Source organism: Fusarium tjaetaba, assembly GCF_013396195.1.
Source record: "Fusarium tjaetaba strain NRRL 66243 chromosome Unknown NRRL66243_c0000455, whole genome shotgun sequence".
NCBI classification, from domain to species: Eukaryota; Fungi; Ascomycota; class Sordariomycetes; order Hypocreales; family Nectriaceae; genus Fusarium; species Fusarium tjaetaba.
Window position 1 is genome coordinate 1 of NW_023501651.1, and position 17056 is coordinate 17056.

At 48.6% G+C, this 17056-nt stretch overlaps 9 protein-coding genes across 9 annotated transcripts; 4 read left to right on the plus strand and 5 right to left on the minus strand.

The window, feature by feature from the left end:
• Window positions 1–1509: 1509 nt before the first annotated feature.
• On the minus strand, window positions 1510–1876 carry FTJAE_13682 (stress responsive A B barrel domain protein; the record flags this gene model as incomplete). The annotated part of the gene is made up of 2 exons (XM_037346850.1): window positions 1510–1725; window positions 1772–1876. The coding sequence occupies 2 exons, from the start codon at window positions 1874–1876 to the stop codon at window positions 1510–1512; spliced, it is 321 nt and encodes a 106-aa protein (XP_037199285.1).
• Window positions 1877–2420: 544 nt separating this feature from the next.
• On the minus strand, window positions 2421–3759 carry FTJAE_13683 (fumarylacetoacetase; the record flags this gene model as incomplete). Its single annotated transcript, XM_037346851.1, has 3 exons — window positions 2421–2767; window positions 2817–2953; window positions 3005–3759. The coding sequence occupies 3 exons, from the start codon at window positions 3757–3759 to the stop codon at window positions 2421–2423; spliced, it is 1239 nt and encodes a 412-aa protein (XP_037199286.1).
• Window positions 3760–4086: 327 nt separating this feature from the next.
• FTJAE_13684 (hydroxyacid dehydrogenase) lies at window positions 4087–7095 on the plus strand (the record flags this gene model as incomplete). Its single annotated transcript, XM_037346852.1, has 7 exons — window positions 4087–4154; window positions 4202–4661; window positions 4939–4954; window positions 5060–5494; window positions 5961–6154; window positions 6214–6289; window positions 6350–7095. The coding sequence occupies 7 exons, from the start codon at window positions 4087–4089 to the stop codon at window positions 7093–7095; spliced, it is 1995 nt and encodes a 664-aa protein (XP_037199287.1).
• A 515-nt stretch (window positions 7096–7610) lies between these two features.
• On the plus strand, window positions 7611–8799 carry FTJAE_13685 (malate dehydrogenase NAD-dependent; the record flags this gene model as incomplete). Its single annotated transcript, XM_037346853.1, has 4 exons — window positions 7611–7691; window positions 7734–7932; window positions 8075–8395; window positions 8444–8799. The coding sequence occupies 4 exons, from the start codon at window positions 7611–7613 to the stop codon at window positions 8797–8799; spliced, it is 957 nt and encodes a 318-aa protein (XP_037199288.1).
• A 215-nt stretch (window positions 8800–9014) lies between these two features.
• Window positions 9015–9611, minus strand: FTJAE_13686 (uncharacterized protein; the record flags this gene model as incomplete). The annotated part of the gene is made up of 1 exon (XM_037346854.1): window positions 9015–9611. The coding sequence occupies one exon, from the start codon at window positions 9609–9611 to the stop codon at window positions 9015–9017; it is 597 nt and encodes a 198-aa protein (XP_037199289.1).
• Window positions 9612–10226: 615 nt separating this feature from the next.
• On the minus strand, window positions 10227–12399 carry FTJAE_13687 (fungal specific transcription factor factor; the record flags this gene model as incomplete). Its single annotated transcript, XM_037346855.1, has 2 exons — window positions 10227–10761; window positions 10889–12399. The coding sequence occupies 2 exons, from the start codon at window positions 12397–12399 to the stop codon at window positions 10227–10229; spliced, it is 2046 nt and encodes a 681-aa protein (XP_037199290.1).
• Window positions 12400–12432: 33 nt separating this feature from the next.
• Window positions 12433–13597, plus strand: FTJAE_13688 (uncharacterized protein; the record flags this gene model as incomplete). The annotated part of the gene is made up of 2 exons (XM_037346856.1): window positions 12433–12482; window positions 12829–13597. 2 exons carry the CDS (start codon window positions 12433–12435, stop codon window positions 13595–13597), a joined length of 819 nt encoding a protein of 272 aa, XP_037199291.1.
• A 389-nt stretch (window positions 13598–13986) lies between these two features.
• FTJAE_13689 (CMGC kinase) lies at window positions 13987–15284 on the minus strand (the record flags this gene model as incomplete). Its single annotated transcript, XM_037346857.1, has 3 exons — window positions 13987–14651; window positions 14701–14754; window positions 15086–15284. 3 exons carry the CDS (start codon window positions 15282–15284, stop codon window positions 13987–13989), a joined length of 918 nt encoding a protein of 305 aa, XP_037199292.1.
• A 681-nt stretch (window positions 15285–15965) lies between these two features.
• Window positions 15966–17056, plus strand: FTJAE_13690 (amidohydrolase ytcJ; the record flags this gene model as incomplete). The annotated part of the gene is made up of 2 exons (XM_037346859.1): window positions 15966–16215; window positions 16273–17056. Coding segments are annotated over 2 exons (1034 nt in total), but the record flags the coding sequence as incomplete, so codon positions are not given.

Consider the following 17056-nt stretch of genomic DNA (forward strand, 5'->3'; position numbering starts at 1 on the left):
GGGGAGGGTTAGTGGGAAGGATATTGATATTGCAAAGGTGGCGATATCGACGGGGATTTTGCTCGAGGAGCCGAGCAAGCTTGAGTTGGCGACGGCGATTGTTGATTCGGTGCAGACGAATGTGTCGAGTATTCTGAGTCCGCAGGTTGATTTGAAGGAAGTTCAACTTTTGGCGATGCTGGTAAGTCCACCATAATGGTATCGGGGAGGGTGCTGACGATAGTAGAGTATATACTACTTCCACGCAGGTGAAGAGCTATTAGCCTGGCGATCTATCGGCATAGCAGCACGTCAAGCTCTGGAGATGGGTCTACATCGGAAACGGAGTCTTTTGGATAATTTCAAAGACACTGATTCTCGACGATTAGCTACGCGTGTGTTTTGGTGCGTGTACGTGCTTGATAGAAGATGGAGTTTTGGAACGAGTTTATCGTTTGCGCTGGTCGACAAGGACGTTGATCCAGAACTACCAAAACCTGTAAGTCTACCCATCAAAAGCTTCAAGCTAAGCTGATTAGTGTAGGATGAAGAGTATTTGTATCTTCAGTGCATGGTTGGATATGGCCAGCTATGCTCTAAAATCTGGGAAGCCATTCCCCCGTTTGGCTCAGCTTCTCAAACTATCCCGGACGACACAGCTGCTATTCTTGACTTAAAAACCCAAGATTGGCTGGACTCTATCCCACCGCATCTGCGACTTCGCCATCCTCGTCTTGGTCTTGCACCACGAGCCCAACCTCGCCTGCCCCATCGTTTACGAGCATTATTATACCTTCGTGGGAATTACGCTCGTATCCTGATTTATCGGCATCATTTGATGAGTACAGCTAGTATAGCTGCTAATCCGCAAAATGCATGGTTGGTAGTCGATATAGCACAGGATACCATACAAGTTCTGGTTCATCTGCATGCAACGACGGATATCTACAAGCGGCAGCAGAACGTCTTCAACTACTTTCTGCTAAGTGCTTTGGCGGTTATCTTCTTAGCTGTGTGTCACGCCCCAGAGATTTTCTCCATACCGTGCAAGCGCACATTCTCCGATGGCGTTGAGCTAGTGCGAGGATTATCACGACACAACATTGTGAGTAAAAGGCTTTGGAAGAGTATTCGCGGTATGATTCCCCGCATGAACACCTTTGGCTTTCCTCAGAACGGTGAAGATGGCGAACCTCGAAAAGACGATGAAAATGGGGCTACAGCTGAGCAAAGTGTTCCGCAAGTCGACGTCAACGCTGAAGAGCACGTCCCCATGGCGATGCCCGACAACGAGGCCTTTTCCTTCGGCGACATGATGTTCGGCGACGCAGACGTCGCAAACTCCGTCCCCGATATGTTCCAAATGAGCGAGTCCCTGCTCAACCTCTTCAACGCCTTCGGCGAGGGTCAACAATTCTTACATCCCGTTCCCAGCACGTTCAGCGAAGAAGGAGAGTATGCTATGGCAGCAGAGCAAGGAAAGGATATATCAATGAGATTCCAAGGGTTAATATAAAACTCTATTTTTATTTACAAAATCTCATTCTCAAAGTAAATCATCGCCACGCCCTCATTGACACTCTTTGCAAAAGTCCTTAGTTCAAGATGCGCAGCGCATTGGGTGTCGTAGTAGTTAAAGTCCTCCTGCGAAGCGAATGTGGAAATAGCTACGATTGTGAAGCCTTGGGAGCGTTGGTCTGCTTTTGCTTTTCCAGCTTGGACTGAGACGATGTAGGGTTTTCCGTCCTGGGGATATTAGAGAGGGGCTGGAGGAGGGGAAGGGAGGGGTTACTTTTGTGGCTTTTTGGGGCATTTGTTTATAGAGATCGATGAGATGTTGTTGATCCTCAAGTTTGGGGATCTTGAAGAGGGTTACGCGGGTGATTTGGCCGGACATGATGAATGTGATGGGGTGGTAAAGTGGAGAGAGGGATGTACGGATATAGAGATGTAGGAATGTATCTGGAGGCTTGAGGGTTTATATGAAGCGGATGCCTCGGAATTTTAGTAGCGAATTCCGGGACTATGCTAGGATCCACTGTCGTGCAGGAATACGACGAAGAGAGAATATGTCGGCACTTGGCTCGGATAGTCTGAGATGGATATAGCTACAGACAGAATTGTCAAGACATAAGAAGATTTCTCCACGGTTACTTCGAATTCCGACACGTTGTATTCTGTCTCGCATTTGGTATGTGGATATTCTGGGACTCAAGCATGGGTTGCGTGATCAACAACTAAGGAATTTTCTGTGCTGCTCCAAGCTTCCAGTCTCAGTCGTCAACTGGAAAAAGCATGGTTGGTGTCCAATGACAATCTACTAAGAAGCAAAGTCATGATATAGGTTCTAAATTATTTCCATGTATCACGTCGCGTAGCCATTTAAACGATGCTCAAACGATTGCAAATCTATAGTCTAAACAACTATCCATTCCCCCTCTCTAATCCCTAGGAACAGCAGCAATAATCGTACCCTCACACTCCCCAAATCCAACAAGCCCATCATCAGCAGTACCAGACCAACCTGTAATAGTAATACTATCACCATCCTGGATAAACTTCCGCTCCTCTCCTCCCTCCAACTTGACAAACTGCTTCCCGCCCATCGTCTGCTCAAGAAGACTTCCCTGCGTTCCAGCCTCAAGACCAGAAATCGTTCCTGAACCGAGTAAATCTCCTGTGCGCAGGTTACACCCAGATACGGAATGGTGGGCGATCATTTGGGGCCAGGACCAGAGGAGGTTCTGGGATGAGACTTGTGTGATTTTCGTTTTGTTGCCCTTGGCAGCTATATGTTGTCAGTATCAGTGTCTCAACTGAGCTGGGTTGTGACTTACTGGTGATGGAAACCTCAAGATTGATATCGAGAATGGAGTCCTCCCTCTTCTCAGCAAGATACTTCTTCGGCGGCACTTCATTCTCCAAACCCTTTCCCCTAAAGCCCTCCAACGCATCCGCCAAAACAACCCAAGGACTAATCGTCGTCCCAAAATTCTTCGCATTAAACGGCCCCAGCGGGACATACTCCCACTGCTGAATATCCCTCGCACTCCAATCATTCATAAGAACATATCCGAAAATATACTCCTCCGCGTTATTCACATCCACAGGAGCCCCAAGCTTATTCCCCTTGCTGATAAACATCCCAAGCTCCAATTCAATATCGAGACGAGCGCAGGGCTGGAATACAGGCTCTTTGGCTTGGGGATTGGGAAGGACTTGGCCCCAGGGTCGGTGGAGGGGTGTTCCTGATACCACGACGGAACTTGCGCGGCCGTGGTATGCGACGGGGAGATGGTTGTAATTAGGCTGCAGAGCATTTGCAGCGCCGCGGAACAGTGTACCCACGGTATGAGCGTGGTTACGGCCAGCGAAGAAATCAGTATAATCGCCGATACTAAGCGGCAAGTGAGACTGAACATCCCCAATTGGAACCAGAGCTTGTTTTTGTAGGGAGTCATTATCCTTGAGAATCTCAGGGTATGGAGTTTCTTGGCGGAAGATATCCTGGAGATAAGCGCGTGTAGCTCTATGCACGGGTCTTCCAAGAGCGGCAAAGTCGTTAAGGGTAGTTTGAGAAAAGACCTTGAGTTGATCAGAGGGAAAATCAGCTAGTTTGGAGAAACCATTGTTTTGAGCGAAAACTGATAGATCGAGGATATGTTGGCCGATTGCAATTGCAGGACGGTGCCTTGGTTCAGCGGATGTTGAGATGATGCCGAAGGGAATGTTTGCCAGTGAGAAGTGGCTCTTTGAAGGGATAGGAAGCCAAGACGCCATTTTGAATGAAGATGTTGAGAATGATACAGAAATTTGACAACGAAATATCTTCAGTGGCAGCGCCGGTCTTTTAAACCCTCTACAAATAAAGGACCCTCTGTTTGAGATCATTATATCGCGCTGCAGAGTAGTATTAATGTCGTGATGCTTAATAACTGCATCGCGGGGTCGTTTCGGAAATTTCCATTCTTTCCGAGACGAGTCGGATGGGTCGGGATGTATCAACCACTCGGAAACTCGGGCTTGAACCGAAGAACATTGTTAAATAGAGCTGATTGATAAAGATTTGTTATCTACTCTTTTGAGCATGATTTGATCATTGTGAAAATGCCTGTTACCAAGTTTTCCACGCCTGAGAAGTACGAGTACCTCAATGGCTTTGATTCATTCCACGAGTAAGTCCTGGTGTACCTTTCGATACGAATAGTGGCTAATGGAGTAGATCTGAGTCTATCAAGGGAGCACTCCCAATAGGCGCAAATTCACCTCAAAAGCCCCCTTATGGATTGTACGCTGAAAAACTCTCCGGCACAGCATTTACAGCTCCCCGCCATGAGAACCGCCAAACATGGCTGTATCGCATCCTCCCCTCAGCCTCACACTCAACATACAAGCGCTTTAGTGATCCCTCATCCCCAATACTCAAGGCAAAGTTAAACTATGAACCCCAGCAACTCCGCTGGGATCCCTTCGACATTGATGAAAAAGTCGATTGGGTTCGTGGTCTAAAGCTTGTATCCGGCGCAGGCGATCCCACCGTCAAATCCGGTCTCGGAATCTACGTCTTCGCCGCGGGTAGAGACATGGACGCCAAAACTGCTCTGTATTCATCTGACGGAGAGATGCTCATCGTTGCACAGCATGGAGTCTTGGATATCCAGACTGAGCTGGGACGACTTCTTGTAAGACCGAATGAGATTGCTATTATTCCTCGGGGAGTGAGATATAGAGTTACGCTGCCTGAGGGGCCAGTGAGAGGTTATATTCTTGAGTTATATCAGGGACACTTTCAACTACCGGAGCTGGGACCTATTGGATCCAATTGTTTGGCGAATCCGAGGGATTTTCAGATTCCTGTTGCGGATTTTGATGAGAATACGAAGAGTACTTGGACGATTTTGAATAAGTTCAACAATGAGCTATTTGTTGCTGAGCAGGGACATACGCCTTTTGATGTAGTGGCATGGCATGGAAAGTGAGTATCCCTAACCTATTATCTACTGTATAAAGCTAACCTTGATAGATGTGAGTTACAGATAAATGCTAGGATTGTTGTTGGGATATATACTGACAGTCACAGTCTACCCCTACAAATACGACCTAGGCCGCTTCTCCGTCATCGGCAGCACATCCTTCGACCACCCCGACCCCTCAATCTTCACCGTCCTAACCGGCCCCTCCGACCATCCCGGCACCGCCATCGCAGACTTTGTAATCTTCCCTCCACGGTGGCTCGTACAGGAAGATACATTCCGCCCCCCCTGGTACCACCGCAACACCATGTCCGAGTTCATGGGTCTCATCTGCGGACAGTACGATGCCAAGACTGGCGGTGGATTTCAACCTGCTGGAGCTAGTCTGCACAATATCATGTCAGCTCATGGGCCAGATGCTGATTCGTATGAGAGGGCGAGCAATGCGGAGTTGAAGCCTGTTAAGGTTGGGGAGGGGAGCATGGCGTTTATGTTTGAGAGTAGTTTGATGTTGGGGATTACGGATTGGGGGTTGGAGACTTGTAAGAAGGTGCAGGCTGATTATAATAAGCATAGTTGGGAGGAGCTGAAGGTGCACTTCAAGAGGCCGTCTTAAAGGCATTCATTTTCGTGGCATCTGATAGAAGAACTTATTAAAATTGATCAATTATAATGAAGCAAGAAGAATGCGGTTCTCGTTATGCATGGTAGTATAATGGGCTATTCTTGACCAGCACCGTGCTGCCCCTGATGTCCCCACAGATTCCAAGGCTCGACAGAAGTAGTATGATGGTATCATGTGGAGATAGAGAAACTTGAAATATAAATGATCCACTATTCAAACGGAATAGCGGCACCGTTGGGGCATTCTATGGCCGCCTATATTCTTTTCATTTGGCCTCGGGTAATCTCAAAGCCGACCTGCGAAGGATCGTTATAAGTCATATGCATAGACCTGTCGCACATTTTGATCTCGATCGATAACATTCAGCGAATCTTGTCACACAGCGCACAATGGAGAAACCGAAACCCTTGATCCTCTTCTTCAGCCCAGTAAGCATGCAATGTCAGCATATGAAGAGCTGCAGAATGCCGCCAGAGTCGAGTTAGTCACCAGAACCAACAGGCAAGAATTCTTTGAGGATGTTCAAGGCAAGTACCAAGATATTCAGGTGATCTACAGGACATCGGCAAGTGGTGCAGTGAGCCTCCCAGTTTTACGAAGTTTGTTCGTTCAGATACATGTTTTGACACGCTTCAGGTCGGCGGGAACTTTGACGCCGAATTCATTGAGCATCTTCCGTCAAGCTGCAAGTTCATCTGCCACAATAGAGCAGGTGAGTATCCCCAATTCAATTCCAAGTTATCCAGCATAATATTTACTGGTACTGCGTCAGGCTATGATCAGATCGATGTCAAGGCTTGCGCCGATCGAGGAATTACACTCACCTACGCACCAGACCCGGTCACCAACGCCACAGCTGACCTAGCTCTCTGGCTACTGCTCGGATCACTGCGACAACTAAACCAATCTCTCAAATCGCTGCGCCACGGAAACTTCAAGAAGGGCGTGCCCTTTGGCCGTGATCCTGAAGGCAAGGTCCTAGGGATCCTGGGCATGGGCCGGATAGGCCGCGCCCTCAAAGCACGATGCGATCCATTCGGTATCATCACACAATACCATAACCGCTCAGAACTTCCGTCTGACAAGGCAGCCGGTGCGAGATACGTATCCTTTGAAAAGCTAATTTCCGAGAGTGATATAATCAGCATCCATGTTCCGCTGAACGCTGAGACGAAGCATCTCATTGGTGCGGAGGAAATCAGCAAGATGAAAGACGGCGTTGTTATTGTGAACACGGCGCGAGGTGCTGTCATTGATGAAGATGCACTGGCTGAGGCGCTGGATTCAGGCAAGATTGGCTCTGTTGGTCTGGATGTTTACGAGCATCAACCTATGATCAATGAACGCCTCGTTAAGAACGAGAGAGCCCTTCTTGTGCCCCATTTGGGGATACATACTGTGGAGACGTTGAAGAAGATGGAGATGTGTGCTATGGAGAATGCGCGACGGGCTGTTTTGGGGGAGCCTCTTCTTACATCTGTCCCAGAGCATGTTGGGCTACGATCTGACATCTCATAGTAAGTGTATCAGATATGTATTAGCCTAACTTCTTATCTCATGATTTATCTCGTTTTCTTGGTGTATAACAGATCACTGGGTGTAATTAAGTGCTGTGAGATGGTTCATCTGCACTGAGAGTTCGCCAGCTGCTACATGGTACAAGTCGCCTATATGCCCGTGTTTGTTAGGTCATGTTACTGCTGGTAATTCTTGAATTCATTACGATCTTGTCTGAACGGAGCTTCCCCTCTTGAGCGCCGTGTTATCCATCTGCACGTTGGAGGGAGACAGCGCTAGGTCATCAGATCCACCAACGTCGGGTGATAGATCAACTGAACAGAAAGCTCAACCCATTCGGTACAAAGCTTTGCCGTCTTTGCGTTGTAACCGGGCTAAATATCGACTCAAGGATTGGCTATAAAGCCGTGCTATTGCCTTCAAGGTCAGGTGAGGTCATGCATATAAGCTATTTGATCATCAACTTGATCAACACAACCACCTCAGCCAAGACCAATTAATAACAACCATCCACCATGACAAAGATTGCTCTTCTCGGTGCTGCTGGTCAGATCGGGACCCCTCTCAGCCTCCTCTGTAAAGCTGCAAGCATATCCGTACATCATTACATACTCTTCAAACGCTGACGGTGAGAATAGAGCAATCTCTTTGATGAAATTGCACTTTATGACCTTGTTCATACACCCGGCATCGCCACTGATCTCAATCACATCGACACTAAAGCGACTGTTTCAGGCTTTTTACCTGCTGATGATGGTCTGGCCAAAGCACTCAGCGGCGCGGACCTTGTCGTCGTCACGGCTGGAATCGCCAGGAAACCTGGAATGACGCGCGACGGTAAGCAAATCCTTCCGAATAATCTCAGTAGACCTTGGAGTTGATCAACATCTTAGACCTGTTCAATGTGAGAACTCAAATCTCTGTAACCACCTCGGCAGTCTGCTCACAAAGTGCTCTAGACCAACGCTTCCATCATTAGAGACATCTTCACCCAAGTTGCAAAGACATGCCCCCAAGGCACTTTCATGCATCATCACTAACCCAGTGAACTCGACGGTTCCCGTTGCAGCGGAGACTTTGCGTGCGGCTGGTGTCTTTGATCCCACGCGTCTTTTTGGCGTGACCACTTTAGACGTCGTGCGCGCGTCGACCTTTGCTGCACACGCTCTTGGCGACGCCGACCCTACCAGTATCAAAGTCCCCGTCATCGGCGGTCACAGCGGTGCTACAATTCTTCCTCTCTACAGCCAGGCCCAACCGTCCATCGACTTGGGTGCCGAACTGCCCAACGTTATAAACCGTGGGTCTTTCTTGATAAGCACGGCAGATAGCTAACGAGCCACAACAGGTGTTCAGTTCGGTGGTGATGAAATAGTGAAGAGCAAGCAAGGAGCCGGCAGCGCTACGACGTGCATGGCCTATGCGGGTTTCAGATTTACCAAGGCCCTCCTTACAGCGAAGGCAGGAGATCCAGTCGTAGAGGAGGCGTATGTTTACCTGCCGGGGATCAGTGGAGGTAAGGAGATCGCGACCCAGCTTCAGGTTGATTACTTTTCGGTCAAAGTGAAGCTGGGTGAGCAAGGAGCACTTGAGGTGTTACCATTTGGCAATTTGTCAGATGATGAAGCGATTCTCCTTGAAAAGGCTGTGAAAGAGCTGAAGGTGAACATCCAAACGGGGCTATCATTCGTGGGTAACAAATGAGTGCCTATAGTCTTTGGAGGACTAGCCACTCGCCTCTAGCTAGATATGCAGAATGGAGGGAACCGATGAGAGTTAAATCGACAGGAAGGTGGATATCCATGTATGGGATGTCAAAGTCCGAAGTTGCTTTTAGAAACCGTAGAATCAAGAACAAGAACGAGGTTTGGAGTCACTTTTGGCGGAAAAAGCACGAAAGAACATGATTTTCATTTACGCTACCACAGAAACTGGTCTTTGAAGTCTTCTGGTAGTTCAATGATAGAAGAGGCGGCGGTATTTCGCACCTCATGTGCTTTTTCTGCTGGTATGACCGCCTCAACGGTGTCTTCCGATGAGAGCTCCATTATTGGGGGTAGGGATATTGAGGTTGCATGGCCATGGCGACTTTCAACCGACAGATCATCCTCAGAACCGACATGGCTCTCAATATCGGCCTCAGGCTGATGGGCGATGTCGTGAGAATGCTCTACTAGTTGTGATACTTCCCCTGTCCTTTTGAGCGTCTGACTTCCAGCCCTGTCTTGCAAGTTCGAGTTCCTGCTTGTCTCTTCAATCCACTGCACAACATTATCAGCAGTCCGAAGTGGGAACCGCTCCCAATGATTCATCAAGGCCAGCATCCTCTGTTCGCCCATACTATGCTCAGTTATTCGCTCGTTAAACCCTAGCTCTTTTGTATCGTCATTGAACGCACGAGCCAACAGCTCCTGATCATTTGTTGACTGTAGGACCCGTATCAGAACCATTTCGGTCTCGCGTAGCCGTGTTTCCAAAGCTTTTGTGTATCCCTTAGGCGGGCCGCTGGATTCCATAAGTATCCTTTCTTTCTCTGGAGTCTGTTTGTAAGACTTACCGTTTCAAGACTGTTGGCCAAGTACACTGAGACCCAAAACTTCGACATCTTGAGCATGCTGGCCTTGAAGGATGAGCAATTGGTTCATTGATGCAGCTACTTGTTCACGTACCTAATTCCGTCGCACTGCAATGGAGGCCTTCATATCAGCACTTGAGCTGTGCCTCAGAGATAATTCTAGTATGTGCGGCTTCATCTTACCTTTTGCTTTCGCGTTCGGCAGATATTGCAAGCTGCACGGCCTCGAGCGGGTGGCATTATCGCTGTAGAAGTTTGCGAATTGCGAGCTCAATCACTAGAGCAATAGAAGGCAGTAACTTGTTCCGAGACTGGATCGTCGGTTGAAATTTACTAAGAGGTCGGGTTGATGGAGTGGCGAATGATCTGCGCTATAAACTTTGATGACAGGCTAAAGGTTTTGCCGATGGATTAGCAAGAATTGTGTCAAGGTAGTAGAAAAGATATAGAATTACCAGTATTCCTATTTTTAATTTATAATAATAATATTAGCATTCCTGCAACGCACAAATATGACCCTTCTCTCTAAACCTGAGCCTTATTTGAATTGAGTCGGTTAGAAGAATGCATTATCCAAGGTCGGATCATCCTGGTCAATACCTCCCAGCAGTGATTCCCAAGTGATTCCAGCTAAAAGATCAGGCATCCCACTCTCCCAATTGCTTAGTCTGCCGGGATCTTCAATGGATTGGGGGTGATCCTGGATAGCCGGGCCCGTGGTATTGAAAGCATCGAAGAAGCTATAGCTCAACGGTTCATCCGCTGACGCGTTGCTGTTAGTCGCAGGACCTTGATTGGAACGTTCTCCATTACCATCGTTGTTATGTCCCGGCCTGGAGCGTGATTTCGAATGTAGTCTTGTTCTCTTTCTGGGGCCACCTTGAGAGTTCACGGCTGGAGATACTATGTCCCTAACTACATTATGTTGCGCAGAGGGCGAATGCGCAGAATTGGATGTGGAGTCGGAGGCCGGTCTCTTTGCTGTACGCTCCATCTCCTGGAGAGCTTCGGTAAGACCCAGGAGAACAGCGTGACAGTTTTTGGCAAGCTTCCATCGCTCGGACATATGAAGCAGGGCCTCAAGGCACATACTAATCTCCCTTCAGTCTGTCAGTATATGCGTATAAGGTTCCGTAGGAGTATACTATTAGGTTATCGTGGGATCTCGCACAAGAGTCGGAGACACATTTAATAAAACAATTCACAGTTTTGCCTCACCTCTTGCCTTTCTCTGCCAAGTAAAGCCGCAGTTGGCACGCAAAGGCCAGCACAATGCCGGCCATCCATGTGACGGAGAGATACCCCGGCCAGAACAGAGCAAACCCTGCATCATGCTGCTTGCTTATTATTTTGATGATTTGTCGCGCTTCGCTGATGCAGATTTGGATCGCAGACTGAAACTCTGGGGTGGATGGCTCCAGAGATAGCCTAGGGCGATGAATTAGAAGTACCAGCTGGCTATGAAGAAGGAGAAAGTGAGCCGACTCATTGAAGATTTGACTTTGGGTTGCTTCAGTAGTATGAGAAGAGGGATCGAATTCTTGGAGAGATGAGGGCAGTGCATTCCATAAGGCGTTGATGTCTGTTTGGAGTGAGAGAATTGATTCGCTGTCGATGGACCGAATGTGGAGAGATTTGTGGAAGAGTTCCAGGGCTCGACCGAGAAGACGTGAGTATTGGACCTGAAAGGACAAGCTCGAATAGCGATTTTGCTTCTGACTTGATTCATCGTCGCTTGTTCCCCTACTAAGACCGGCTTCACTTTGCCGTGACGTGGCGGTGGCATTACCAGACTGATTCCTAGGTGAGTTCATTGAGACCCCAGAAACCGGCGAGGTAAAGTCATCATGACTCGAAGGAACCGTTGGATGCAGCACCGGGTGGTGAAGCTCAGGTCCATCCAGAGGACAGACATCTACATCAGAGTCCTGTATCCCCAACGGATGCCCCAAAGCCTGGGAGAGGTATCGATCAAAGACATAGATACACCAAAACAGCCTCTTCCGAATATCGCAATCATCCGCTGTGAGCCTCGCATAGCGGCAAGGACAACGGTGCAGCCCTGCTAGAAAGACAGCGCGCGATAAAAGACCGCTTACGACCGCAGCTGCACGCAGCGACATGCGAGCTATCAGTAGTAGACCAGCAGCAAAGAGAGCTTGGATGGAAACAAGGTCGCCTTTGACTGCGAGGCCCGGAAGATAAGTGAGCACGTCGGTGGGCTTTTGGATCTCGCATGCGGCCGGTAGCTGGCTGCTATCATGTAGACCTGCCAGGTTAAAGATGCACTGCAGGATGATACTCTTCGCAAGTGTCGTCGCTGTGCTATTCTGGTCAAACGACCCATATAAATCTCCCATATCCTTGAGAATAGTTGGCCCATGCAAGAACGGGAAGAAGCGATGCCATGTCTGAAAATACGTCATGAAGAGCTGCTTCGCAACATCCGGCTGGGGCGGTCTGCCGAGCCCAGCAAAAAAAGACGCCGGCGCAGAGTCGCTGGGTCTCTGCTGCTCATCCTCGACTATGCACTCCTCGGGGGTAGGGTGCGTGGTATCGAAAAGACGAGACGATAGCCGCGAGTTTGCGCTTGTGAAGGCTCGTCGGACTGTGTTGACAAAGTAAATTCCGCTGGAGCTGCCGATGAATTGACTCTTGCCCTTCTCTAGTGTACGCAGGGAGCCACGTTCCTGGAGGGCAGGTGAATCGCCACTGCTTGTGCGCGACATGCCGTGCGAGTCTTCCTGTAGAGGTATTACAGGATGGAGACCATTGTGAGTTTCTGCACAGACTGGCCATGTTTGGCAGCGGGGTCAGTGTTAATCCCGTCCGCAATAGCCTACCCCACTACGCCAACTCCATACCTAAGTCAGGTGAAGTCCCCAATCGCCAGCGGCGTACGTATAGATGAAATGCAAATTACCACAATCCCTAGGTAGTTAAGAATGCTAGTTGCTATCTCGGGAATCTGGGGGGAACAGCAGGGAGCAGAATAAAAGTCTAGAGTAAACCTTTAGCTGCTGATCTTGTCGTCATCGGAAATGACGGCCTCTGGTTGGCTCTTACGCCGCTCAGCAGTACAGTAGTTCACTCACCCAGCTCTAAAGATCCCTAAAGGGAAACGGCATTTATAAATCGACCTGCTCTTCATCATACAGCCCCCTTGCTAGGGTCGAGGATCAGGTCAACGGCTGGGGCAACTGGTACCAGCCATTCTCTGCACCTTGCCCCAGGACTTTGGCGGATACAGCGAGGGCACAGTTCTGCTCGCTGGTGTTTCTTCCCCTCGCAATCTCACCAAGGCCTATATTGTTCTCTATGTTTGTCAGCAGTATTGTTTACTGCCCTGGACCCGAGACTGTCGCCAAGGGTGATAAAGCAGTATGGGAGCCTTTTCTTATGATGGATGACGACCAACTTATTTGCTACTACTCCACGCAAGTCGACCCTAAGTGCAACCAGAAGCTCTCACACAAGACGACCAAGGATCTACGCGATTGGAGCGTCGAGGTTGACGACGTCGCGTTTCCCAACACTGACAAACGTCCTGAGATGGCAGTCGTCGCTTACAGCCCCGTCTCCAAGAAATACGCCATGACACTTGAGCACTGCGGTAGCCCTCTTACCGGCGGCTGCCCTGTTTACTACAAGGCATCCAGCGACCCTCTCGACTTTGCATCCGCTACCGAACAGCCCATCATTCCCTACAACGGGGGAATAAACCCCAACCGCAATCCACGTGTGATTTGGACTGCTGAGCCTGGAATGGATGGCAGGGGAATATTTATCGCTAATGGCGGTGGCCGGGAGGAGGTGTTTGTTAATACGGATGACCTTGACCCTAATAGCTGGAAGCCCGTCAAGGTTGGGCGGTGGGCAGCGTATACTGCCCGGATTGACTTTGACAAGAGTGTTATTTTGAGTTGATAGTCCCCAGCTGATGGCTCACATCACGCGCCTCACACACGTATCCGCGCGATCTTCGAGTCATTCAGACTCCTGATGACAGTCCTGCTAAGGGACAGCCCAAGTTACTTATTACAAATGGCGGAAACATGGGTTGCGCAGGAAACTGCTATAACTTTATTGCCGACGGACTTGTGGACATTCCAAATTATCCCTGGAACGGAAGAATTAATTTATGTTGGCTTTCCGATTAGACTTGATAGTATGAGAGGCGTGATTGACAGACATGTTCCTACAATTCCTATTGATTTGTCTTGAAAGGCTATCCTTCCCAGCTGTCCCCACGGAACTTGTGCTGCGATTCTAGCTAGGTATAGCCCTTGACTGACATATTGAGACTCTTTTCCATGTTACCATATGTATATGCTCATGAGCTCCTTAAATGATTCGTGCTCTAGAAGCTCCGCTGCCGTGATCCGTTCCTCGTGCTGATAGACAAGACCCCTTCGTAGTACGGACACTACAAGCTCCAACTCCCTCGCGCCAACATCAGGACGAAGTTGACTCAACCTCTCCTTCAGATCGAACTCTGGATCTAATTGCCCATTCTGATCATACCACGTATCATCACCCGATCCACCGACGTGGTATGTCCCCCTCCAAGACTCTGGAAGAGGCCCAAGCGTACAAACAATAGATGACATAACTGATGCATGCCCCCAACCTTGAAACAGATACGTCCCTGTGTATAATTCAAAGAAGATACACACGTAACTCCACATATCTGAACCATAAGACGGGTTGATGTTATGTACCCGTTCTGGAGCGCAGTAAGTAGCAGGCGATTGCATCTTCTGAGCCGGAGAACCAGCTTTGTGAGCTAGACCAAAATCACCGAGAACGATGGAGTCTCCTATGAGTTCTTCATTTGGCTTCATTGGCAGAACCAGTTCGCCGTCTTTCCACTGCTCAGTCCATAGTTTCATCTTTCTAGGTCGTCCGATTTGCTTGTACTTTTCAGCTATACTGCTGTTGAGAGGACGCAGGGTGTACATTATGTTAGCAGTGTTCAGGTCTTTTTATGAGTTAGCTATCTTACTTTTGACTGGGGTGGATGACTGTACCTGAATGGACTATTCCAGCCTCATGTAGTGCCTTCAAAGCCTTGAGCAACTGTACTGCAAATTTCATCCTTGTAGCAAATAAGTATGTTCCTAGGCGGGTGATTTCTCAAGTTTGGTCCTTGGAGTGGAAAGACGAATACTCGGTGTTGATCATGGGGGCTGGGAAGCAGAAACGTTTGATAGTATACCAACAGATGCGTCAAATCTTTCGCTGTCCCAATTATCTCGCTCTGCACATGGTAGTCACGCTCATTTGAATTCCCCAATATTAAGATCTTAAGCGCAACATCTTTATCCTCAATCATTTCATGCGCCATCCAAACAGTCGAAAAAGCTCCGAGGCCAAGTTTATGGACAACGCGATATCGCTGGATGATAATCTCACCCATTGAGATTGGGTAGCAGAAACCTCTAGGGTAGAGGTTGATATCCTCGCAGGCAAATTCCACGTCGGGCTCTTCATCGGAGTCAACGTAATCGCCCCAGTCTTCCGCTTCTGGTTCTTCGAGAATTTGCTCTTGTATCAGTGGCGCTGGCTGTGTTGAGCTATCGGGTGGACAGTCTTCAGTCGGAACCCGATTCATTGTTGTACCCAGTAGTTTGTCCTCCTCAGCGAGCAAGAAAACGCTGGGCCTTAAGATAAGGTGTCTAAATAAACTTAGCAAAGAGTCCCCTAAGTTTATGCTATATTTACCTAAGTATTTTTATTACTGGCGGTTAAGGTCCTGAGTCTTCGTCCCTTCCCTAGGTCCCGTTGTCAGATAAAATCCGAGAGGAGTTGGGGTGGAGAAACTCGGGTTTCGGAGCCGACATGGCGATGTAAGGTAACCTTGCTTTCAGTGACCTTCAACATCACAGCCTCAATCAAAAGGATCCAAAATCTCACGAAGATAACGATTTCCCCGCAAACGTATCCCGCAGACCCACCCCATACGGCGTTTCCCACCTCGATTTACTTTATCTAAATTCTCATCCCCAAGTTAGGCGAACTCAACTGTTAAGCCCGGGGATCGCGTAGCTCCCCACTGATCTAGACCTCTTTCAGCAGGTCGACACGCCCAGACTCTTGTTTCTAGCAGGTCGACCCATTGAGAAGTTCGACGCGCCGAACCCTCTAGTGCAAAACTGCTGCCACTTTCATCATAGTCTCGATCCCCCTCATGTTGATAAGACCCTGTAATTCCATTCCATTGTATTTCCTTCTCATAACATTTCTTGCGATATTATTCTTCCTATCATCATTCTTATCATCAGTGGGCGCAATAATGTCTTCTACAATTCTCACCAACGGCCGTTTCATGGGCGATGATGACTCGCATAGAGAGTGCATGATCGTCGAGGGATCGAAAATCGCCTACATCGGATCTGCAGACGACAAAACAGTCCAAGACGCAAAGTCACAGGGCGCAAAAATTCTGGATCTCCATAATCGCGTTGTTCTTCCTGGATTCATCGACAGCCATGTCCATCTTTTATTCTTTGGTCTTTCACAGCAAAAACTGGATCTGGGAGGATGTAAGTCCCTACAAGAAATTCGACAGCGGATAATAAACTTTGCTGCTGCCAATCCAGACCTGCCTAAGATTCTGTGCAGAGGATGGCTTCAATCTGCGACGGATGGGGTTGCTCTTGCGAGTATGATTGATGACATTGACCCACGACCTATTTTCATTGATTCAAATGATCTTCATTCCGCGTGGTGCAACACTGCTGCTTTGAAGGAGCTTCCGATCGATGAGATGAAGGCAAAGTGCCCGGAGCATATAACATGCGATGAGGATGGTAACCCAACTGGACTATTGGCAGAATGGGCTGTTACAGCGTTTCTCTGGCCCTTCTTGATCCAATCTCTCTCAATGGACGATAAACTTGAAGCTTTGGAACGTGCTGTTCAAGCGTACTCCGCAGAGGGATACACTGGCGTTATCGACATGGCGATGGATGCAGTAGCTTGGGAAGCTTTACAGACGCTGCGAGAGAGGAAGGGGATTAATCTTCACATCGCAGCTCATTGGTTCGTTCCATACGAAGCAGATGAGAAACTTCTCGATGAGAAGATCCAAGAAGCTATCGACATGCACAGCAAATTCCATCCCTCAAAATCACCAGAATTCTGTATCGTCGGCGTCAAGCTCATGTGCGATGGTACAGTCGATGGCTGCACAGCCGCATTATCATATCCCTACGGCGAATCAACCGATCTGGTGCAACCTCTATGGCCCGGCGAAGCAATGAATCGCGTTCTATCGCAGATCACAAAAGCCGGAATGCAATGCGCCATCCACGCTATAGGCGACGTAGCGGTATCCCAAGCCATCTCCGCCATCGCCAGCACCAACAATCCCACAGCCCGCCA